At 54.7% G+C, this 23,712-nt stretch overlaps 9 protein-coding genes across 9 annotated transcripts; 5 read left to right on the top strand and 4 right to left on the bottom strand.

The window, feature by feature from the left end:
* Positions 1–371: 371 nt before the first annotated feature.
* Positions 372–5,716, top strand: PHYSODRAFT_359810 (hypothetical protein; the record flags this gene model as incomplete). The annotated part of the gene is made up of 8 exons (XM_009524213.1): positions 372–508; positions 611–1,034; positions 1,128–1,461; positions 1,527–1,732; positions 1,798–1,923; positions 1,997–3,457; positions 3,494–5,402; positions 5,473–5,716. The coding sequence occupies 8 exons, from the start codon at positions 372–374 to the stop codon at positions 5,592–5,594; spliced, it is 4,719 nt and encodes a 1,572-aa protein (XP_009522508.1). The 3' UTR covers positions 5,595–5,716.
* A 62-nt stretch (positions 5,717–5,778) lies between these two features.
* On the bottom strand, positions 5,779–8,002 carry PHYSODRAFT_327975 (hypothetical protein; the record flags this gene model as incomplete). The annotated part of the gene is made up of 5 exons (XM_009524214.1): positions 5,779–7,251; positions 7,323–7,427; positions 7,499–7,549; positions 7,621–7,732; positions 7,812–8,002. The coding sequence occupies 5 exons, from the start codon at positions 8,000–8,002 to the stop codon at positions 5,779–5,781; spliced, it is 1,932 nt and encodes a 643-aa protein (XP_009522509.1).
* A 242-nt stretch (positions 8,003–8,244) lies between these two features.
* On the top strand, positions 8,245–9,462 carry PHYSODRAFT_494280 (hypothetical protein; the record flags this gene model as incomplete). The annotated part of the gene is made up of 1 exon (XM_009524215.1): positions 8,245–9,462. One exon carries the CDS (start codon positions 8,245–8,247, stop codon positions 9,460–9,462), a length of 1,218 nt encoding a protein of 405 aa, XP_009522510.1.
* A 194-nt stretch (positions 9,463–9,656) lies between these two features.
* PHYSODRAFT_493736 (hypothetical protein) lies at positions 9,657–11,066 on the top strand (the record flags this gene model as incomplete). Its single annotated transcript, XM_009524216.1, has 1 exon — positions 9,657–11,066. One exon carries the CDS (start codon positions 9,657–9,659, stop codon positions 11,064–11,066), a length of 1,410 nt encoding a protein of 469 aa, XP_009522511.1.
* A 1,498-nt stretch (positions 11,067–12,564) lies between these two features.
* Positions 12,565–14,207, top strand: PHYSODRAFT_496577 (hypothetical protein; the record flags this gene model as incomplete). Its single annotated transcript, XM_009524217.1, has 6 exons — positions 12,565–12,666; positions 12,737–12,784; positions 12,923–13,003; positions 13,081–13,779; positions 13,844–13,993; positions 14,067–14,207. The coding sequence occupies 6 exons, from the start codon at positions 12,565–12,567 to the stop codon at positions 14,205–14,207; spliced, it is 1,221 nt and encodes a 406-aa protein (XP_009522512.1).
* Positions 14,208–15,318: 1,111 nt separating this feature from the next.
* Positions 15,319–17,310, top strand: PHYSODRAFT_488354 (hypothetical protein; the record flags this gene model as incomplete). Its single annotated transcript, XM_009524218.1, has 2 exons — positions 15,319–16,416; positions 16,486–17,310. The coding sequence occupies 2 exons, from the start codon at positions 15,319–15,321 to the stop codon at positions 17,308–17,310; spliced, it is 1,923 nt and encodes a 640-aa protein (XP_009522513.1).
* Positions 17,311–17,396: 86 nt separating this feature from the next.
* On the bottom strand, positions 17,397–18,064 carry PHYSODRAFT_354245 (hypothetical protein). Its single transcript, XM_009524219.1, has one exon. The coding sequence runs from the start codon at positions 18,029–18,031 to the stop codon at positions 17,516–17,518; it is 516 nt and encodes a 171-aa protein (XP_009522514.1). The 5' UTR covers positions 18,032–18,064; the 3' UTR covers positions 17,397–17,515.
* A 759-nt stretch (positions 18,065–18,823) lies between these two features.
* On the bottom strand, positions 18,824–19,911 carry PHYSODRAFT_312791 (hypothetical protein; the record flags this gene model as incomplete). The annotated part of the gene is made up of 6 exons (XM_009524220.1): positions 18,824–19,069; positions 19,113–19,224; positions 19,302–19,361; positions 19,481–19,579; positions 19,645–19,692; positions 19,802–19,911. The coding sequence occupies 6 exons, from the start codon at positions 19,909–19,911 to the stop codon at positions 18,824–18,826; spliced, it is 675 nt and encodes a 224-aa protein (XP_009522515.1).
* Positions 19,912–20,352: 441 nt separating this feature from the next.
* On the bottom strand, positions 20,353–22,488 carry PHYSODRAFT_359811 (hypothetical protein; the record flags this gene model as incomplete). The annotated part of the gene is made up of 2 exons (XM_009524221.1): positions 20,353–21,811; positions 21,962–22,488. 2 exons carry the CDS (start codon positions 22,486–22,488, stop codon positions 20,353–20,355), a joined length of 1,986 nt encoding a protein of 661 aa, XP_009522516.1.
* Positions 22,489–23,712: the final 1,224 nt, after the last annotated feature.

Here is a 23,712-nt window from a genome sequence, read left to right on the forward strand (position 1 = left end):
TGCTCTGCCAGCGTGACTGCAAGTAGTCCAGGGATGTCCCGGAACGTCTCTCTGCTGCGGAGTCTGTGCTTACTACCGGGTCTTCAGAGCGCGCGACCTGTGTGCTCTGCCTTCTGCGCGTGCTGTCACCACCGCTGCTGCTCGTACAGTCGTCCGACGGCCGCGTGAACTGGGCGCTGGCTGGCGGCTTGCCTTGAGCTGTTCCGACCGACTGTGCTGAAGTATGGCACCTCTCGGGCAAAACGCCAAAACCGCTCTGCGATTGGCTGATACAAGAGTCCGATTTCGACCAATGAAACGGTTTTAGAAGCGATCAGTGTTCAACTTCATACAAAAAGGCCTGGAGGGACGAGCAAGACCGCGCTCCCTTCATGCCGCCCAACGGGGGAGACGCGGCCGCCGTGCGCAGCCGCCCGCTTCTTCACTACAAGGACCTGGGGCTGGGCACGCAGAACCGCAAGGTGCGCTTCACCTGCGTGCACGCGTCCGAGAACTTCCTGGCCTGCGGGTGCGTACCGTATCCCCTATTCTACCGCGCACAAGAGTGATGGTCACCACTGCAACTACAGTACTGACTTACGTGATCACAATTGCGCACTCCGCATTGCAGAGCCAACAATGGCAGCGTGTATCTGTACGCGACGTCGGCGCTGAGCCGCGGCGAGGGCGACAGCCGTGCCGCCAAGTACCACCTGGTCAAGATGATCTCGCCGCCCAGCAACGACCGCGTGGCCGTCACGAGCCTCAGCATCTGCCCGCTGCAGAAGCGCCTCGTGGTGGGCACCATGCGCGGCGTCGTGTACGCGATCCAGCTCTCGGACTACCACAAGATCGGCGAGAAGGTCGAGTTCTCGCACGACTTCCACGCCGGCTTCCCCATCACCTGCTTCCTGTGGGACAAGCGCGGCACGAGACTCTTCTCGGCCTGCAATGCGGGACTCGTGTGCCAGACCGTGCTGCGCGCCGGCATGTCAGCGATCTTCGGCAGCACGGACACGGAGCTGCTGCTGAAGGAGGAGACGGGGATTGTGCAGGTACTGTACAGGCAGGAGACGCGTTTGCAGCTTGTTTTGGGACTTTTACGCTGATGCTGTGGCTTCTCTTTCTCTTTCTTTTACCGTATCCAGTTGGATCTTGCGAAGAGCGGGCGTTCGTACATTCTAATGGTGTCGTCGCAGCTGCGCGTTTTGCTGTTGAACCTTACGTCTGGAGACGGGAGTGCTGTGCAGATTGGCACGAAGGCGCGCCAGGGAGCGTACGGAGCTTGCTTTTTCACGAGTCTCAATGTCGAGTCGATAGACCCGGCGAAAAAGCGGGAGATTCGAGTGTTTTCGTCGCGACCGGGAAGACGTGTGTGGGTTGCCGACCCGCAGACTGGTACGGTTTCGTCGACGCTGAAATTCTCGCTGAGCAAGAATCCTTCGCAATTTCTTCAGAGCCCTGAGTGTGCAATGGAAGAAGGTAAGTTGCTTGACGCATTTGTAGAGTTGAGTCTGTTGCTTACTGATTGTTTTTATTTTCTGCAGGAATCCAGCCTCGAAATCTGACTATTAACAAGCTAGGGCGCTTTCAGTTTTTGCAAGATCCTCCCTATGCGCCCCAAGACGTGAAAGATGCAACCACACTGCTTGTGAGCTGGAGCGTCGGATCGAGTGTGTTGTTCTTTCTCGACCCTTTTGCTGTCGAAATTGTGGAGTGGCATCTGGACTTGGGTATTATCCACGATTTGAAGGTTTGTGTCTGCTACACGTTCTGCGTGTGTGAAAGATTGTTCTGATGCCATGCTGTTGCGTGTAGATCGTAAATGAAACAACGCTAGTAGTTCTGCATGGTGAAGCACCAAAGGTTTCTTTGATTCAGTCCTGCTCAGCTGACCAGTTCCTGCAGATTTATGGCTCAGATGATATGAAAAGAGCCGTTGAGGTAAGAGCTTCAGTGACTTTGCATATTACAGATCATGAACTGACATGATTGAATATTTGCCAATGCGATACAGCTTGCTATTGAGTTCAATCTAAATGATGCCATCGTTGTCGACTCGCTGCAAGCTCAATGGCTGGCCTATCTTGACAAAATTGGCGCCAAATCGGGGGATTATGTGGAGCTTACTGCATCGTTGAAGGCACTTGCGGACAAGACAAAGGCCCTGGAAGAGGAATACCGGGTGGCAGCAGAGACCGGTCTTCCAACTCCGACAGACTCGCAGCCATTGCAGGTTATTTTCAAGCAACGCCCGCAACAGGCAATGACAGCGGCCACTGCAGCTTCTTCTGATTTGTTTTCTAGTCAAGGGGACTCGACGGATACGGAAGTGACACTGGCGACTGGTAGCACCCTGCACAAGCCTATCGAGTACTTTGACGTGTTGGCGCCGTCAGATCAGTCGTACTCCAAGAGCATTTGTGCTCCAGATGGGTCTTTTATGGAAGCGAGGCTTATGGATATTCCAGAGCTGCCACGGGCGAACTCCGCCGTACTGCCCGACGACTTTCGTGAAAGTTACATGGAGGAGATCATGGAGGAGGTAAAGCGGTCCGAACAAATCCGGAATGAGGAAGGTGCTATGAACATGAATCTTCTACCAGCACTAAAGGATGGCTCAACGGCAGCAGCGAAAGCATTCTCGACGTTTATTCCAGGCAGCAGTATGCTCACGCACCTGATTGATGGGTCTATGATCACTGATCCCTTTGGTCGATCCGACGCGTCTGGCATTTTTAGTGACTTTCCTGAGTTTGATGACGATGAGCTGGTTATCGATCCAGACCCTCGTCTGTTTCAGCGGAAGTATACACACGGCCAGAGACTCAAAACGGATACAAATGAATGCTCTGTGCTGCGAATTGCGATGTCGACGATCGGAGAAGCAGACGAAAGTAATCTGGACACGGAAGTGCTCATGGAAGCGATTTCGATGGATATATGGGATTCCAATCTCAAGTACACGTCTAACTTACCGATTAGTGAACAGCTGAACCTCCCAGAGAGCACGTCGGAGGTACAAGAAAATGGAAACGTATACCCAGAGAGAAGAACTCAGGGAGTCGATGACGTTCGTGCTAGGAAGGGCGACGCAAAAATTACGGTACTGCACGATTCAAAACCAGCTTTGATCGAGAGATTGAAGGTCCAAACAACGATTTCAACAGCGTCGTCGTCTGAAGCATCCACCCCGGTTAACAAGTTTAGACAACGTCTTGTGCATCGGGCATCAATGTCTCCCGATACGGGGCGCGCTGCGCAGCGTGCAATTCAGAAGCATTTTGGGGCGACCCCAAGCTGTGAGATAAAGCTGAAATGCATGGTAGGCGGCCGAATTGCTGTCTCACCGGAGCTGGAGCCCACCGTCCGGCGTGATGTCAGCGAGCTAGTGTCAGAACTCCAGGCAGCTTCAGCCACCGCCGAGAAAACCAAGCAACTCACGCGAAGACTTTGGCCAGCATCTGGAATTACAAGAGTGTGTGCTTGCCTAACGAGCTTATACTTACTGCAGGGCGACATGAATCAAGTGCAGACGACGATTACAGCGTGGTTGAATTGCTTTGACCCAGCCGCACAGCACGAAGAGCCAGAAGGAAGCGATGGCTCCGTTGAAAATAAAAGCGAACTCACGAATGGTCCAACGACCACGGCTGGATTTGCTCGTGGCGAGGCACTGGTAGATGGCGACGGTCTTCCGCTAACGAGAGGTGATTGGAATTTGGTGCGGACACTTGTGTCGATATACTTCGCTGTTTGGGCAGCGGGGTCGAAGCTACACTTGCACCCTTTGAATCCGGAGGATCACGCGAATGGCAAGCTTCATAGATTGTATGAAAGCGAAATGGGGATTACCTTAACGCTGGAGCCGCGTTATCAGTGGAATGGCGAAGGTGACGATTCAGAGATCGAATCAGCTACAGCAGCTGAAGCCGAGGCATTTGTGGCCAAATATGGTGTGTATATTAATCCGGACCTTGCTGCTGAAGTGTGTAACCTTCGCCAATTTACTGGTGCATTGAAGATTGTGTTGGATGAAGTCGTATCCAGTGCTGATATGGAGGAGACGTACGATGACATTGTGAGCTGGATATCGGAGAAGAACAGTGGCAAAGCCTTCTCAACATTAAACGAGCGTGATTCGTTGTGCCTATTGTTGCACCTGCTGGACATATTGCTGAAAAAGTGCCCCGAGGAAGCCATTGAAATGTGTGTGAGTAAGTACCCAGTTTTATACCCGTGGAACGTCGAGCAGGCTCTCTTTGGGACCGAGCTCGACTGGGAGGCGATTGATGAAAGTGGGGATGGAGTCCGTGAAATTTTGAAGCCAAACACAGTGGACCAGACATCCAAGTATTTCAGATACCTGGTACGGCTTCTCGAAGAAAAGGGCAATGAAGCTGGCAGAGACAGGCAGGTTGTTAGTCGATGCTTGGAACTTTGCTTCGCTGGCAACGGTGTGGTGGGCGATTTGTTTGAGGAAGACGAAAGGTGCAGTCGCATTGCTTGGGTTGCGGCACTTGTTCGCCAACCCCACAGATTCATGTATGACCACGAGAAGTGCTGGAAAATGTTTGCAGAAAGCAAAGCGTTTCCCGCTCTCCTGGAGTTGGCAATGCTATCTTTGCAAGATGATGGCGGATCGGCTGCATTTGAGCGTGGCTTCAATGAGTTGTCGGAGCTGGTGACTCTTATCACGAAGAGCAATGAGTTGCTCGTTTTCGACACGCTATTTGCACGGGTTGCTGTCCTGCCGCAACGCTCTGAGGATTGCTTGTCCAAGATTCTAAGTCAAATCCAAGCGTCCGTGTCTATCGAGAATCGTAACGACCACCTATGCTCTGCGGTTATTCATGCTTTGCTGAACTCGGTGAACCTTACTTATGGCATGCGCCTGCTTGCACGGTTCCCATTGCTGTTTGCTGCCACACCGCTGCAAACGTACCACACGATTGTTGAAACGCATGTACTTACGGAGCGTCAGAAACATGAAATCGTTCAAATTTTGGAAATTGTGGATACCAACGTCTGGGCGTCGTACAAGGAAGACGTATCTGCAACGAGCTCAGTATCCTTTGCCCCGCAGCTTGCATCAATTCTACAGCTTGAAATGGGTGCACTTGTTCCAGCAATGAGCCGAGAGCAGTACGAGATGTGGGAAAACAAATGCAAGCAGTATGACGAGGAGACAACGACACGCCGGATAAGTAAGGTCGAGGGAGCTGGAGTGGATATTGGCCCTCTCTCCGGCCCGGTCAGTCCACAACGGAATAAAAGCAACAGAGGCTCAAGAATGTCAGTCGGCGCGGCTCCTGTTGCCTGTCGATCGTTTGAGTACCGGAACAGTGACTGGGGTGGTGAGGTACAATTGCACGATTCAACCTGCGGGACGTGCGATTTACCTGTGGTGATTATCAGTGACAGTAAGTATCGGCAGCAACAATGACTCTTGAGCTCAAACCCACCAGCTAACTGTTTTATGGATGTATACAGGCAACTCCAATCTGGATGTGGTATTGCTTCCTTGTGGCCACGCCTTCCACGAACAATGCTTGGAAGATAACTCGTGCCCAGTTTGTTTAGAGGAAAATCTGAGCACGCTGGATTACTTTTGATCGGATGAGTGAAGGATACGGTAGAACAGGTGTGCGTCTAGCTTTTTAGCATTGGTTGCTGCGGTGCTCTTATCATATTTGTTGTTACTTATTCAATTGAGTAAGGTGAATTTGTGCAGGCGATAACGTTTACTTCAAAGGATGCTGTTGCTGTTTATTGTTACTGGTGTCGAGCGAGTGACTGCTAATGTAGTGGACTTGTTTGTGGCTGCGCTGATGGCTTTTTGCCGCGTTTGCCGCGGTTCACAATAAGTCCCACCAATTTCTTGCGCATGTGCCGGTCGATAACCGTTTCGTCATCTCCTAAGTCTACTACGGTTGCTCCTCCGTTCGTGCCATCCTCGGCCTCGTCATTGTTGTGAGTGCCGCCGCCGCTAACAACATCGTGGACAGATGTGTGGTTAGCACGTCTAGTCGAAGAGATCTTGAGCTCTTCGGGAGGAGGGCCAAGAAACGAGGACCTAACAACACTGGAGCGTGACTTGGGCCGAACCCGAACGTTGGCTGGTGAAGCCGTAGTGGACGCCATGCGTAAAATGAAGTGCTCTTCCGTCTCGGATGGTGCAGGGGCGCGTACAGAGCTCTGGTGAACCCCAGGTTTGTCGTCGATGGTTGGAGCACCGCCCAAGAGAACTGATCCTGAACCAGACCCGTTGGAATTTGGAGTTGTCTCGGATCGGTGCAGTTCGCGCTCGGCCTTCTCGCGGTTGATGACATCCAGGACGCGATTAAGCTTCTGTTCCATGAGATGGAGCAGGTCGGGTGTTGGCGTTTCCATAGCCCGGCTGAGTTCGTGCTGGTCATCGTAATCCAACGAGCCGTGCACCGTGCTGAGCTTCGCAAGACATTTCAGCATGCACGCGCGAAACGCGTCCATGAGGACGTTGGCGCGGTTGCACTTATCCGCCAACAACGCAGCCTCCTTTTCAGTCTCCTTGAGGCGCTCCGATGTCTGATCCATTTCCTGGTAAATCGTTCGCGAGTTGGCTGCTGCGCTGCGCAGGTGACTCAGTGTTTCGTTCAGCTGCTTGTGTCGTTCACGAAGCTTCCTCATGCGCGCATCGCTAACTGTGTGCTCTTCTTTAAGTGCACGCAGAGTCTCCTCTCGGCCAACATACTTGGAAATAATCTTGTCGACATCATTCGTGCCAGCAGCCTCAATGATCTGCTTCAGCTCGGCCTCGACACGCATCAGCTTCCGGTCCGTGTCCGAAAGCTCTTCCTGGATTTCGGAGAAATGCGTCATCTGCGCAGACGATTCACGGCGCAGGCGGCGCGACTCCTTCTGTTTGAGCTGCCCCAGAGCTGCCTGTACATTCTTCTTACGTGATACCTCGCGTGCCTCGAGAATATCCGACTTCAGGCGGGTCTGCTCCACGGCGTGTTGAAGATCATCAAGCGCTCGGATGTTTGCCTGCTTTTTCTCCCACCACTCCGTATAGAGCTGCTTGTACGCACTCTCAGCCGCCGATTTTTCTTGTCGTACAGCCAGCAGCCCAGTCATGGCGCAAGTTAACTCCTGTCGTAGAGCTTGCAATGCCTTCTCCTTCGCCAGAGTTGCCTTCTTCGCTTCCAGTGCTTCTCGTGACAAGCGTTGAATCATGTGGTTGTACACTCCGCGATCCGTCAACTCTTCCTCGAGCTTGGACTCGTAAAGCTGCAGAAACACATCGCGACATAGCCTAAGTTCTTCAACCCACAACTAAAGATGAGCTGTAAGCAGCGTACCGCGGACTTGTTCTCGATGTTAGACATTTGTGACTTCGTTTGCGAGTTGTCGGCCATGCGGCCATGGAGAGTCATCGTCATATTCTCCACCTCCTCCTCAAGTTTCTGCGAGTCATACCACAAATGACTCTCGTTAGCTTTACATAGCAAAGCAAAGTGACACGAGTACTCCTTACCTTGATCTCCTTCTCCTTGCGCCAATTAGCATTCTTGACCGTGTCGTGCTCCTACACAACACGAAAACAGTTGAGCTAATGGTAACACATCGCCGCAATACAAGCGAACGATTCGTTCGTACCCGTCGCAGACTAGCAACCTCATCGACCTCCTTCTCCACAATGTGCGTTTCGTCCCCCACGGCGATGCCCAGAGACGACAAGTACGGCTGCACCGACGGCGCTGTCACCTTCCTACAATCGTCCCCATAGAACGCACACCGGTGAAAGGCCACGCTCACTCGCTCGCTCCCACAAAACAGTCACATCTTACATTTTATTAAGTCCTCGCCGCGGGGAGAGCATCGATTCCGTGGCCTTGGCGTCGGACGTCGCCTTTGACTCGACCCCCGTGGCCGACAGCCAGCGCTGCCTGCCGCCAAAGGTGCCTCGCGTCCTCTCGGTCTGCGAGCCATCGTGCGGCGGGATCTGGATGGTCAACTCATCTTCTTCTCGCCCGTCCATCGTGCCGTTCGCCGCTACCTTCCCTATCAAATGCAACGCTCAAGCACTTGCAGCGACAGAGAGCTCAGTCCCCTACTGCTACTGCATGAAACGCGGAGAGTATTTTTGCCTGGACAAGTTGAAGCGCTCGAAATAAATACTGTAGCCATTTCATTTGAACATGGCTACACCTGTCCAATTCGATACTTGTTTTTTTCAGCTACCAGCTCTCAATAGTCCAGCTTTAGACCGCCACCGCCACAATGCTGACCCCGAGCGACTGCCAGTGCGGCCATGCGCACGGCGACGACCACGACCACGAGGAGGACGAGAACGACGACGACGCAGAGGACGCGCAGCCGCCCACGTCTCTGGCCTGTCAACTGTGGCAGCCCTGGCGGCTCATCGTCATGAACCCGCTGCCTGTGCTCATCGTGTTTGTCATCTCCAACACGGTCTTCGTGACTGTGGGAGGCCTGCTGCGAGTGCTAGCCCAGCTGCTCACAGTGCCCGGACTGCTGGTGGCTCTAGTACTCGGCCTCCTATGGGCCGTGCACCGGGTTGCGTCGCTCATGGCGTACCCCGGTCAGTTGAAGTTGGTGATCCGCGAGGGGGAGGCCAACTTCGCTCGGCTGACCAAGCGCCGGCTCCAGATCTTCGCCGAGGCCGCCGCAGAGCTGGCGGCTGTGCTGGACCCCACGGCTAGCAGCAAACCCATGCGCCTGCGCTTCCTGCAGGTCCACCAGAACTTCACGTTCGCGCTGGAGACGCTCATGCTGCCGGTGCTGCAGTCGCTGGAGGTCGTGGAGCGCGACGGGAACCTCGGACCTAACGGGGTGAAGCTGCTGAGGGTGCTGAGAGAGATCGTCAAGGTGAACTCGCAGAAGCTGGCGGAGCCCTGCTCGAAGCTCTGCTCGGCGTCGGAGAAGACGTTCGAGACGCAGAGGCTCAAGATGTTCTCAGGTGACGACAAGGAGAAGGACAAGGGCAAGGCGAAGGCAGAGCCGACGTCCAATAAGGAACACTCGAGGATGAAGCTGTTCGGAGGTGCCTCGAAGCCGGTTCTGAAGCGCTCGACAACGGTTGACTCGGCGTCGCTGGAGGCGGAGGCAGCGGCCAAACCGAAACCGGCGGAAGCTGCACACCCGTTGGTGACGTTTGCAGTTGCGGTGCGACGACTTCAAGCTGCGATTCCGTTGATCGGACGACCGCAGACCGATGCGCCTGCGCGGAGGAATGTGACTTGGATTGCCAAGGAACTTTGCCGGGGATCGAGCCCCGAGGTCGACTACGTTGCGACGCTGGAAATGCTGCGCGCAGATATGACCGTGCGCTTTGTACGTTCATTATTTGACTATTGCGATTGTTATTTGGTGTGCTTTTTTACTAATCTGGATGGTTTTGCTGTCGTTGGTACTTGTAGAAAGCCGAACAGATCTGGATTCCGGGCTATGAGGGCCATCAAGTTGACGCCATGTTGATGCCACCCGCGTCAAGTGGCCGTGACGCAGTCGATCGCCCCGTGGTCATTCTGTGCAACCCGAACGGTGGTCTGTACGAGTTCCACCACCTTCAAATGGACTGGATCAAGTTCTATACGACAGATCTGGACTGCCACGTTCTTGTGTACAACTACCGCGGATACGGGCGCTGCAAAGGCTCGCCATCTCCTAAAATGCACAACCTGGATGGCCTCGCAATTGTAAATTATCTTACGAGCGAACGTGGCATCAAGAAGATCGCAGTCCACGGTGAATCCATAGGCGGGTTAGTGGCGACGTATTTGGCGCGCAAGTCTCCCCACGTAAGTGTGCTTATCGCAGACCGCACGTTCGCCACCGTACCAGCACTGGCTCAGCGAATGATTGCAAGGTGGGCTGGAACAGTGGTGGACTGGGTGATGCGCTGGGAGACTGACAACGTGCAGAACTACCTGGATGCAACATGCGCCAAGCTGTTGTGCTCCGATCCGAGCGACGATATTATCCTCGATGGTGCGTCACTAAAGTCTGGCGTCGCACTAAGCATCGAGTTGGGAGACAAGATTTTCAGTTTACCCCGCCAGCGCGAAGCTGATGGTTCACCGACTTCACCGGCATCTCCTTCGAATTGTGTACGCAAGGTGCGGACACGGCTGGGTCCACGCAGTACGCGTCGCGTCAGCGAAGCAGCGAGTCGACCGCAGTTAGGCCAGCCGCTGACGGAGACTATCGTCGCCCGCTTCAGCGAAGCCGTTTTGTCTGTTGGTAGGCGCGCATTGGAGTACACGAGGCGCCGCGATAAAGAGGAGGCTGAAGGCCATCAAAGCAAGAAATCCCTTGAAGAGGCGACAAGCTCCGGTGCGAAAGCTAGTTTAAGCCACGTCACCATTTCGGTAGAAGACGCGGAGGCCTCAGCTGCAACAGCAACGAGTGAAGACCCTTCTGTAGACACCGAGCAGAACCCAATGCTCGCAACAGACTCGCCGGAGCCCATCACGACGACCGCTGCATTTCCCGACGAGCTCATTGCTGTGGTCTGGATGCAGCTCGCTCGTATGGATGGGTACTGCGGACAGGTCCTTCTTCAGGCTGCTGAGAACGGAGGGTACGACAAGATCCGAGCCTGGACGGCTTCGCTGTTGACGTGGGGCGGTCGCGTAGCTCCTGACCGCCGCAGCGCGCGTTCTCTGGAGCCTTTCGATCGCGACGGCATCTTTATTGTGCCTATCACGGTCGCGGAGGCGCATGTCATGCTGCAGCACCTCGTGGAGCAGTACCCGCCTTTGAAGTTCGACTACGACATCGGCTTCGTGGTACTGATGATCGAGTACTTGAACGACTCGCTCCAGCGACGGTGGCGCCATCTAGACAGCGCCAAGACCGATGAGCCTAGTGAAGCCACCCAAGGCGACAAGAAGGGCGAGAAACCTGTAGCACCAGACCAGAGCAAGTCGGCAGTCCCGTTGGTGATTAACACTGGAGATCCCAAACTAGGCTGCCTACTGCCACTGCATTGCGGGCATAACAAGAACTACGAAGACGCAGAGAAGCAGGCGCTGATTGGTTTTCTGCGGCATGTAGGCTTCGTAGGACCCACTAAATAGACGACCACTGATTGATTTGAATCTGAACTGAAGTCCATCGAAAAGATACGCGATCTTTGAAGAGGCGTATCTTGTGATACGCTTGACAAGCTTCGCATCGCGCAGTAAGCCAAGAGAGACGAAACATGAGCAAGCTCTCAAGACTGCTATACAGCTTCTTAGGCGGCACAGCGGTTGCTGCCGCAACAAACATGCAACCTACTCTGCCCATAGGTAAGCTCAACCTAGACACACGACACGAAGAGATAGACCGTTGACTTCTTGACTGTGCTGAGATGAGCCAGGAGAATGCATCGTGAAGCTACCAACGAGTTCTGAGACTCAGGAGATGGATTCACGCACCGTCAAATGTCAGCTGGCAGCATTCGGAGCTTATCTGCCTGAGGAAAGGAGCGATCTGAAAGTGGTGCTACCACCTGGGGACGACATGATGGCGTGCTCTGCATTGGACGAGGGTCAAGAGCGATCCAGGTTTGAAGGCGCTGCAGTGGTCGTTCGTCGTGGGGGATGCTCGTTCCAGGAAAAACTGGCGCATGTGACTGCAGCAGGTGCGGCCGTGATGGTTCTCGTGAACTCGGAGGATGCTCTAATCCCCCTCAGCAGCCTCGAATATGAGCGTAGTGCTGCAATTGCGGTCTCTGTGATGAAAGGCGATGGCGAACAACTGATAAGATTTGTCCAGGATACGACTGGAGTTGAACTGAGGATGGTAGCTCCCGCGAGTCTGATAAAACAAGCGCATGCTAGGCTGCAGTTTTTGGTGGATATCAATACGCCTGTGGCAGTATACGAAGAGTATTGGGACGTCGTGGAGCAGTTGCAACCTGCTGTGGGGACTTTGGATGAGCTACTGGCAAAGATATTGTCCAGAGACTATGTTAGTGGCGAAATGTTGCATGATGTGGCAAAAGCAAAGGAATTTGTGGATTTCTTTTCGTGGACTGCCAAGCAGCTCTCCAAATGGGGGTTTAGTAGCCAAGCAGCACTTCACGCTTCCGTTGCTGCTGCTGTTCTGCAAATTGAGTCTTGGACACATCCTAAATCTAAGCTGAACAACAAGGATCGCCTACTACTTCAAACAGCGGCGCAGCGTTTAATGGAGGCTGGGTCGTACTCGCAGAGTATTATCCTGCTTCAGATGGTAGCAGATTCTTCAAACACTCGAGCTGGAGACGCAGTGAATTGCCAATTGGTATTTGTGAAGTTCCTTCGAGACAATTTAGCGGCAGTTCTATCGGAAACAACAAGATGCAGCACCTCAAAGCTTGACATCGGTGTTCAGAGCCTAGAGGTAGCAAAGAAAGCTTTCCTCCGACTGACTAAATTCAAGTCATCAGCGCACGACCGGGAGTGTGTGGAGGTTGCTGCGGGGTCAGTAAACGATTCGAATCTCGCCTTGTCATGTTGTAACTTGGAAGAGGACGCTCACGGATACGCTGGACCAGTATCGCGAAAGTTTAGTAGTGGATTCACAGAAGAGCTCTTTCACTCGCTGGTCATGCTCGGGGTTTTCTTGGACGAACTGGGGGCATTTAATGAGTCACTGCGGTTCTTCAGTTATGCTGCTAATTTGTGCGAAGGTGATCGAACTACTCTCGAGGTACGAATGCTAAATTGTAGCGTAGCCAAGGGCATGTGCACGATACTTACTGGAGATTCTTGTATTGCAGCTTCGGCAATCTCTAGCTGTACCAATCATTTATGCTTCTCAAGCTGAAGTGGACAAGTTCGTCGAAGATCTGAAGAGTAAATTACAACTACTGACAGAAGCAGCCGAGAAAAAGAAGATGATCGAAGAACGAGTAATCTCCGCGTTGGGAGATGCTGATAAATCGGTAGAAGTATCCTCTACCCAGGCGACTTCAGCTTTACGACCTGAAGCCGCGGCATATCTTCAGTACACGATAACCCCACCTACCATGTTTATCGGTTACCAGGTACGATGCCAGCAAATTCATCATGACAACAAGATGTCGTACTCACTAGCATTGCATCAATGCGTTTGAGTGCACAGGGTATCAACGTTCTCCCAATCCAGCGAGCTATAAACCAACTTCGATCTTCGCTCTATCCAAGTTTATCGTCTTCGTTCGATCGGCTCGCGTCCGATGATGGGACTCAGAAGCCTCGAAGTATTGGATTTATCTCCACTTGGTTTCGTGTTCATTCCGTGGGCAAACTGTTGCTTGGAATCGTTCAAAACCTGGATCGAAACAAGTTTCACGTGACCATTTATCGCTGCGTGCACTTCCTGTCCGACTCCGACGATGTTACAGAAAAGTTCAAGAGAGCTGCAGATGAATACGTCGAGCTACCTGATAGTCAAGATGCTGCTGTTACAATTCTTCGACAGGCAAAACTTGACGTTGCAATTTTCCCTGAGCTCGGAATGGACGAGTGGACAGTGCTGCTGTCTCACCACCGCGTAGCTCCAATTCAGTGCGTCTTCTGGGGGCACCCAATCACTACGGGGAATCCGAACATCGACTACTTTATTTCCTCGGAGCATTTTGTCTCCGACCACTTCGAAGACACAGCGGGCGACCTCAAGTTATCAGACTATCGCCGGTCGTCGTTCTCCGAGAAAATCGTCCTCTTTCGCGGCCTCAGCACGATATTTACCGAGCCCAAGCCGCTCACCGCGGAATCGAAAGATATAACCCGTTCGAGGCTGTTCCTCCCTGCCAACCGAAGGCTTTACGTTTGCCCTCAGGTACGTATCCGGTGCTTGCAAGATAAAACTCTGACGACGACTAACATCAATTTTTCGTACGCAGACTTTGATGAAGTTTCACCCAGCCTTCGACGAGGCTCTTGCTGGAATTCTAGAGCAAGATGGTAAAGCAACCATTGTGTTACTTGCCTCCGGGACCCAGATCGTCTGGATGGAACAGCTACGCAGGAGGTTTCGGCAGCGTTTTGGCAGAGTACGTCGTCATGGATATTATCATTTTACTTTGGGTGTAGCTCATGGCTCGTTTTGCTACTTCGTGTACACAGAACCATCGGCGAGTATTGTTCTTGCCAACTCTACCCTTTGCCGAGTTTCAAGCATTGGTGACACTCGCTGACGTTCTCCTGGACCCGTTCCCGTTCGGTGGAGGCGTCACCACGCTCGACGCACTTCATTTGGGCATGTAGGTGCACCCTTTTGTTTACAGCAAAGAGTGTCTATTGGTGTTGATCAGCGGCTAATCGATAAGTACTGCTCGTTCATGGTGTGTTGCAGCCCAGTAGTGACGTTGCCTTCCGCGCAGAGCGTCGTGCACCTGGCTGCAGGATTTCTGCGCTACATGAACGCATCGGACTGCATTGCAAGCTCGCTGGATGAGTACGTCGAGCTGGCGATTCGGATCGCTAAGGACCACGCAGATGTTCGACAGCGGCTGCTGGCACACCGGGGCGACATCTACCAAGACGTAAGCACAGTCGACGATTGGAACTCGTTCTTGAGCACCGTCACCCCAAAAGAGGAAGCCTCGACTGTATCTCAGTAGCCCTTAAGACTTAATTCATGGTTAAGGTTCCGACACAAACACTCTGTGGCACAGAGTCTGTGCACAATAAGCTTGACGTGGTGAAGTCCTGCCAGCGAGTGCAAGCTGGGCGGATTCGTCAACGCCCACCGAGATGACCCCGGCTTCAACGAGTCAAAGCCACGCAGGGCACGTCGGTTGAGTAAACGCCGTCCATCCGTTGGCGACGTGCAAGGCAACTTCAACGTGGCGAATCGTTAGTGTCACCCGACCTCGGACGAGCAAAGCTGAAGCTGGTAGAAGATCCCTCCTGACCAACTGCTCCATGTAATAAGGGTCGGGCTACATGCAAATGGACTCGAGTCCTGTGCGTCCAAGACCATGAACGCCTTGCTCAAACGGCCGAACCATGGCAGCACTGAGCAGCAGCCTTTCGTGTACTGACGCGCCTCGATGACGCGCTCGTTGTATACGTCAAATGAACGCATTTCTATCGCGCGACCCTTCCCAACGCGATAATCAGAAAATGCACAACAAAAGACAGTCAACAACATCAATCCAGCTATCTAAAGAATGCATCTCACCCAGCTCCCCAATATCAGGTTAAACGGTCTCCCAACACCGTCGGAATCCCGCCGGCACATCTCATTTCACCATGCCCAAAGTCTCCACTGACGTCGACACAATCCCCACCTCACTCTTCAATTTGCCGTGTTCCGAGCACTCCACTCCACCACCTTAAACTCCACTCACTCACTCACTCACTCACTCACACGATGGCGATGGAGCTCAAGGACCTGGCCCCTCTACTGCTCAAGACCGAGCGCGCCAATGGGGACATCGACCCCACCGTGCTCACCAACATCCTGCGCGGTGGCAAAGCCACCAACGACCGGCGCAAGGAGCTGCTGCAGGTCATCGAGCGCCACCCCGTGCTCTCGGACCGCGACATGATGTACCGCAACCACGACGAGCGCTACAACTTCGGCATCAAGAAGGCCTTCAACTACATCAAGCTGCTGCAAGAGGGCGGCTACACGGACTCCGCGGACCAGCAGATCCTGTACTCGGCCATGGGGGAGCCCACGGCCATCGAGGTGCACCGCTCCATGTTCGTGCCGACGCTGGAGAACCAGGGCGACGACGCGCAGCGCGCCAAGTGGCTACCGCTGGCCAAGAGCTACAAGATCCTCGGCGCCTACGCGCAGACAGAGCTCGGCCACGGCTCCAACGTGCAGGGCATCGAGACCGTCGCCACGTACGACAAGGCCACGCAGGAGTTCGTCATCGACTCGCCCACGCTCACGAGCCGCAAGTGGTGGCCCGGCGGTCTGGGCAAGACGGCCAACCACGCCATCGTGCACGCGCGGCTGTTCCTGGACGGGGAGGACGTGGGTGTGCAGGCGTTCCTGGTGCAGCTCCGGTCGCTGGAGGACCACCAGCCTCTGCCGGGCATTGAGGTCGGCGACATTGGGCCCAAGGTCGGCTTCCAGCCAATTGACAACGGCTACTGCGCGTTCCACAAGGTGCGCGTTCCGAGGGAGAACATGATGATGCGGTACGCCAAGGTTTTGCCTGATGGGACGTTCGTGAAGCCCAAGAGCGACAAGTTGGTGTACCTGACCATGGTGCAGATCCGCGCGTACTTGATCCGTTCACTTGGACAGGGTATGGGCATGGCTACGACTATCACGACGCGCTACAGTGCCGCGCGCGTGCAAGGTCGCAAGGCTCCGGGCGCTGCCAAGGGCGAGTTCCAGGTCTTGGACTACCAGAACCAGCAGCACGCACTGTTCCCGTACATCGCCATCTCGTACGCCGGGTTCTTCGCCGGCACGGGCCTCATCGGCATGCACGACTCGGCCCTGGCCATTGTGAAGAGTGGGGGCCCGTCGTTCGGCTCCAAGCTGGCGGACCTGCACGCCGTGTGCTCGGGACTGAAGGCGTGGTTGGCCAACCACGTGAGCGACGGCATTGAGAACTGCCGCCGTCTCTGCGGCGGACATGGCTTCACGCACTCGAGCAACCTGGGCCACCTATTCGCCGAGACTGTGGGCGCCTGCACGTACGAGGGCACGTTCGACGTACTTGTGAACCAGCACGGCCGCTACTTGTTGAAGGCGCTGCTCAGCGGCAACCACCTCCCGGACAGTCCTACGGCCTTCCTGGCTGATGCTAAGGCCCACGCCAACCCGAGTCTGCGATGCAAGGCCCAGTCGCCCCAAGACTTCGCCAACCTGGAGCTTCTACTCGAGGCCTTCCGTGTCCGTGCGAGCCGCGCGGTGTTGACCCTTGCGTCCGAGATGAAGGCCAACAAGAACGACGCCAACGCCTGCATGGTGCAGCTCACGCGCGCGTCGACGGCCCACGCTGAGCTCCTGCTGCTCGAGGCGTTCGTGAACGGTCTGAGCTCGATTCCGGCCGGTAAGGAGCGTCAGGCCGTGACGCACCTGTGCGAGCTCTTCGGAGCCTGGTTGATCACCAAGACGCTCGGCGACTTCCGTGAGGACGACTACATCTCGTCCAAGCAGGCCGCCATGGCTCGTCGCCAGCTCGTCAGTCTGCTGCCCGTTATCCGCAAGAACTGCGTGCTGTTGACGGACGCCTGGGACTTCACGGACTTTGAGCTCAACTCGACCATCGGCCGATACGACGGCGACGTCTACCGCGCGTTGGTGCGTCGTGCTCAGGATGAACCTCTGAACAAGACGCAGGTGCCCGAGTGCTACGAGCAGTTCCTCAAGCCGCTGTTGCAGTCGACCCTGTAGACAAAAGGTGGAGATGTGTAATGAGTGAAGTGTTCTAACAAACAATGAAATGCTTTCGAGAATAAAGGCTCAACAAACGCAACGACAGATTACATTTACACACATATACCTAGGTTGCACTACCTAGAAATCTCCTCAGCTTGGTTCTAGCCTCCGAGAGCAAGTCATGCCTAACAAACCAGGGTCATGGAGCACACCTCCAAGTTTACGGGTCGCAAGTCTCCTGGGCGCCCACTGCGAAGACCTGGACCCAGTGGTGCTTGTTGAACGTGTTGGTGTTGTACGCGTAGGCCGTGCCCACCATGTTGAAGTTGCCGAGGATGTTGGCGCGGCCCTCGCCCTTCATCCAGTTCTGGAAGACGGTCTCGACGTCAGGGGAGCCCTGGTCGATGTTCTCTTTGACGTTCGAGCACTTGAAGCCGGCGGCGGCGGCGCGCTGAGCGGGGGTCGAGTTGTCGGTGCCGGCGTCCGACATGAAGTCGGTCGACGACTGGTCCTTGACGTGGCGCTCGGCTGCCACCTTGAGCTTCTTGTTGGAGCACAGCGCCGGGAGTCCGTGCGAGGCGCGCTCCTTGTTGACACGGGCCAGCAGAGCGGCGCCGAGGTCAGAGTCACCGGTCATTTGGGCCAGCTCGCGTGTCTCCTGACGGAGGTTGGTGGCATCAGAGATACCGGCGGCAAGCACGAGAAGGAGAGCGATCGAAGTCTTGATGTACGCCATTGTGTGTGTTGGTTGGTATGGGATGTGGTCGGAGGATGGAAGATTGGAGAGTGACTAAGCTGGTGAGCTCTTAGATTCGGCCACCAAGAGAGCAGTTGACTACCGGTAGTCGCCTCTGCTGGTGATCCTGTACCAGGTCAACACAGTCACTCCTCTTCCCGCATGATGGAATAGGCACCAGCGTATGTTACGGATCCTTGTAGGCCACAGAGTGCAACAGATTCCATGGTCAAGTCCTCGAGTCAGGGACCAATTGTGGTGTTCGTGCAGCAGGTGGTGCCCGATTAAGCTCGTTCGTTCGATTTCACTCTATTACATGGTAGAGGTTGCCGTCTGGCGGGGGATTAACGTGGCTCGGCTTCAATAAACCAGCATAGAGCAGCACGCATGAGCAGGATGTATTTGGCTTCGCTCGATAATAAGACGTAGCCGAGTGGTAAACAAATCGGACATGGCGACTAAATAGATCGAGTGAAAGCCTTGGTGACCTTTGTCCTATCGGGTAGCAAAGGCCCCGTATGCCGACAGAGAGCTATCGGAAGCAGCACCTCGGGTTTGGTTGTGATACACGATGTCGTAGCTGCTCGAAGTGGTGGAAGGAACATTAAAACCTAGCGCTCCACAAGGGCAGCGCTTCGCATCGCTTGTTATTGATAAGGTTTCTTTAGGCGGCAGTTTGATGTTCACTTAAGATACTCAGCATGGAGAATCGTGTTGGCTCCCCTTCGGTTGCTGCAACAGCCGCAGACACGGTTGCCTACTACCGAACACAGACTGAAGCTCTCGCTGGGCCTACGCAATGGCCACGTCGAACGGCGTCGGGTTCCAATCCGGGAAAAACTTGGCCACCGTCTCCTTCACCTCCTCCTCCGTCCCCGGAATGAGGCGTCCATCCCCCATGCGCGTTAGAATGTACGCCATGGAGTCGGTGTCGTAGTTCTTCTTCCTCTTCTCGCAGTCCACCACCTTGAGCTCAATCGTCTTTCCCAGCTTCTTTTCAGCCATGGCAGCGATCTCCTTCGGGGACATGCGGTCGCTCTCGACTGAGAGCCCACTTCAACGAGCTCTTCGGTGCCGTGACCAGCGCGTGCGCGACGAAGCGACCGAAGTCAGCCCGCGACACGATGCCAAGCTTCGCGTTGCCATCGCCCACGACACTCATGGTTCCCTCTTTGAAGTTGAACCCCAGAACACTGCAATGACACCCAAGAAAAAAAGTTAGTTGGGGATAACACCGTTATCAGTGATATTGTATATCACGAATACTCACAACGGCAAGTACTCGCTCCAAAAGCCGCTAAGGAAGAGGGCCGTAAGGCAGATCAAGCTCCTTCAGCAAGCTGCGAGCGTTCTGCTTGGTGATGTTGGCTCCATCCTCGTCGGGCACGCCAAACTGTAGATACACCAAGTGTGTTTTTAAAGACTTCGAGGCATCGAACGAGCGACCACCCTACCTCAGTGGGCACAAATAGCTGGACGCCAGCCGCCTTCGCCGCTCGAGCGACCCCGTACTGGATGGAGTGGTGTTGCGCATCGACCGCACACACACTAGCGCAGATAATGGCCCTTAGTACACGCAGTCAATTTTCCGATATACAGTAGCATGACCTTACACAACTTCAGTGCCGGCCAGTGCTGTCTGTAGCGCCGTCTCGTCATGCCTTCACGAGGGACGCGTCTCGTTCCTTGAAGGGCTGAAGCTCAGACTTCATGAACAACATTTTCCGGTTATTACATTATACACCTCAATCAGCGCGTCTTGTACGATACCTGTCCCGAGTCAAAATCGTCACGGTAGTGTTGGCGTTAAGTAGACCATCAACGATGCTGTAGCCGACTCCGCCAGCACCGACGACCGTGAACTTGGTGAAGGTTGACATCCGTGATGATGGATCTTGGAACGGAGCTGGTGAGAGGAAATTGAATTGTGATTCACGCCTCGCTGTGAAGCCTGTATTGCACAGGGAAAAGAAGTTTCCCTCTAGGGGGGGCGCAACGGACGTAAGACCATGCCAGCCGGCTAAACGGAGCGAATGGGAGTCGATATTGCAGGTTTTCATCGCAGAGAAAGACAGCGCGTGGCAACCGATGGATCGAGAGAAGGCTGTTGCTTTGCTATGGAGGAGCTGATGCGAGAGGACCTGAAGCTACCGGCGACGAATTCCAGTCGCTTCGGCAAGATGCCTAGGAAAAGAGGCTCGAATGATGGCCACACGATTTTCGATCCGATGTCGAGAAGCGTCTTTGAAAGAGAAATATCAAAAAAGACTTGGTTACTTCAAGAACTACGTACATGGTGCCACTGCATCACTTTAAAACGCTTACAGATCCGACTGGATGAGCGGCTTCAAGTACTTCTCGTAACCCTCGGGGACCTGCGTCTTGTTCAGCGGCTCGTCCGCAGCACGGTTCACCAACGCGCGGTAGATGTCGCCGTCGTAGCGACCGATAGTCGAGCCCAACTCAAAGTCGCTGAAGTCCCAAGCATCGGTGAGCAGCACGCTGTTCTTGCGGATGCTCGGCAATAGACGCACGACCTGCTCGCGCACAAGGTCGGCCTGGCTCGAGGACAGGTAGTCGTGCTGGCGGAAGTCTCCGAGGGACTTGGTTATGAGCCAGGCTCCGAAGAGCGAGCACAGCTCAACAACAGCTCGCTGCTCCGGGCCAGCAGGAATTGTGCTTACCCCGTTGACAAGAGCCTCAAGCAGCATCAGTTCCGCGTGCGCGGTGGAGACGCGCGACATCAGCACCATGCACGCGTTGCCGTTGTTATTGGTGGCCTTCATCTGACGCGCTAGTGCTAGCAAGATGCGAGCGGCGCGCACCTCGAATGCCTCCACGAGCAGGTTCAGGTCTCCGAAGGCCTCCGGTGTTTGTCCAGAGAACCGCAGCTTGAGATCGGCCAGCACCTTGACCTTGGACAGGAAACGAGTGGCAGGCTCGCTCGCGTCGAGGGTCTTGGCTCCAGCCAAAGCCTTCAGCAAGTATCGAGCGTGTTGCTGCACCAGCACGTCGAAGGTGCCTTCGAACGTGTTGGCGCCCACAATCTCGTTGAACAGGTGCGCCAGGTTGCCGGACTGCGTGAACCCGTGGCCTCCGCAGAGCCGGCGGCAAGACTCCACTCCGTCACTGACCCTTTCAGCAAGCCAGGCCTTGAGACCCGAAGACACGGCGTGCAGCGCAGCCAACTTGGCGCCAAAGCCAGCGTCTCCGCTCTTGACGATCTCCACGGCTTCGTCGTGTCTTGCCATCATGTCCCGAGCCGCAAACTTGGCGGCGTACGAGATGGCGATGAACGGGAAGAGCTTGTGCTGCTGATTCTGGTAGTCCAGCACCTGGAACTCGCCCTTGTTGTCGGGCGTGCGGCCTTGAATCCGCGCGGAGCTGAAGCGCGTGGTAATCGCGGCCGCCTTGGCCATCGTCAGCGCGAAGCTTTCGACCAGGTTCGCGCGCACGTGCACCATAGTCAGGTACACCAACTTATCGCTCTTGGGCTTCACGAACGTCCCATCAGGCAAAACCTTGGCGTACCGCATCAGCATGTTCTCCCTCGGAACGCGCACCTTGTGGAACGCGCAGTAGCCGTTGTCGATGGCATTGAATCCAACCTTGGGCCCAATGTCGCCGACCTCAATGCCCGGCAGAGGCTGGTGGTCCTCCAGCGACCGGAGCTGCACCAGGAACGCCTGCACGCCCACGTCCTTCCCGTCCAGGAACAGCCGCGCGTGCACGATGGCGTGGTTGGCCGTCTTGCCCAGACCGCCGGGCCACCACTTGCGGCTCGTGAGCGTGGGCGAGTCGATGACGAACTCCTGCGTGGCCTTGTCGTACGTGGCGACGGTCTCGATGCCCTGCACGTTGGAGCCGTGGCCAAGCTCCGTCTGCGCGTAGGCGCCGAGGATCTTGTAGCTCTTGGCCAGCGGTAGCCACTTGGCGCGCTGCGCGTCGTCGCCCTGGTTCTCCAGCGTCGGCACGAACATGGAGTTGTGCACATCAATGCACAGAGGCTCCCCCAGAGCGCCGTACATGATGTTCTGCTCCGTCCGGTCCACGATCTGCTCGTCCTTGAGGAACTGCACAAAGTGCGCAACCTTCTTGAGCCCGAACGTGTAGCGCTGCGTGTGGTTGCGGAACATCATGTCGCGGTCCGAGAGCACGGGGTGGCGCTCCACCATCGCCACGAGCTGCTTGCGCCGGTCGTTGGCGGCTTTGCCGTCGCGCAGGACGTCGGTGAGCACGGTGGGATCGATGTCCCCATTGGCGCGCTCGGTCTTGAGCAGCAGCGGCGCCAGGTCCTTGAGCTCCATGATCAGTGACGCTTTGACGTGTGTGTGAGCGAGCAAATTGGATTGTGAGGTGTTCGAGCGGATATGCTGTTTTTGGTGTTGAGGTTTGAGATAGCTGATAATTTTAATTTGGAATTGGTTTGCTGGGAAATGTGTGTGCTGAGAAGTCATACAAGATGAGCTGAGATTCCTGATATTTGAAGATATAACATGTATCAAAAAGTATGGTAGTAATTAGAATGTCGAGGTAGTATCATGTTTGGAAGTTTTGTGCTGGTCAACGATTGTTTGACGTCATCCAAGTGGCGACTTCAACATGGTGTTTGACGTAGACGCTGGTTATAAAGCAAGTTATAAAGCATCGAGCACGGCAGCATCTTGCTTGATGTGAATGCAAGCATACAGCGGATCGACCACCGACGGTGGTGGTCGATCTCTAGGAATGAAATACTGCAGAATGCGTGACCCGTGTTCGCAATTTGCGAACGGTTCAAATGGCACGTTGGGGAATGCTGTGCGAATCTCACGACCCAAATCCGCATTCGTTCGTGTGCAGGAAACGTCGGTCGAATACAACGTCTATTGAGTTTTTTTAATTGCTATGACGTTCTGTGAGATCTCGATCTTCTACCATGACTATGACTCGCTTCCCTCACCTCGCTATCTCATTCTGCTGGTTCGATACTTCGGGCTTCACGGGGGGGGGGGGGGGGCACTTGCGACCGGATGGCTAGGCGGCTCGATGAGTAGCTCTCACACAGAAGCTGTTTGCTTCAGGGGACAGAGGATGTTAGTGCCAGGAGGTCCCCTCCAGTAACCATACACTCCCAACACGCGCATCATGTGCTGACCCCTGGTCTCTTTCACTTTCACGATCAACTTGCTCTACTGTACTCTTCGGGTCGATACACGGGGAAGACGAACTCGCTCAGGCTTGCCTAGACGCACCACTGGACGAAGAGGACGAAGAGTATCTGGCGTATGCTTACTGTACAATCGGTACTGGATCCCAACCGGGTCGCTTGGTGCTTCCGGGTTACAGTAGCATTGCCCATCGGGTCCAAAAGCATATTGGCATTGCTGTTCGCTTTGGATCCATCTGACGAGGTTGTCCCTGGGATTCTCTTGGTGCAGACAACCAAGTCCGGTGACTTAAGCAGCGGCAACCACCACACTTAACATGTCATTCTGTTTACATGGCGCTTCAACGCAGACAGATCGATTCTAAGTTAAAGACCCATAATCAAACAGTGATCGCCATATGAAAAAGTATCGCATCACTGCATAGGGCACGCTCTTCACTTTAGCCTCGCGATAAGACTCATGTGCCGTTCCACCACCCGGAAAAAAACGCTCATTGCGTGGGTCTGTAATGGCTCGCAGTAGCCCCACCTG

The sequence above is a fragment of the Phytophthora sojae genome (assembly GCF_000149755.1).
Source record: "Phytophthora sojae unplaced genomic scaffold PHYSOscaffold_3, whole genome shotgun sequence".
NCBI lineage: Eukaryota > Oomycota > Peronosporomycetes > Peronosporales > Peronosporaceae > Phytophthora > Phytophthora sojae.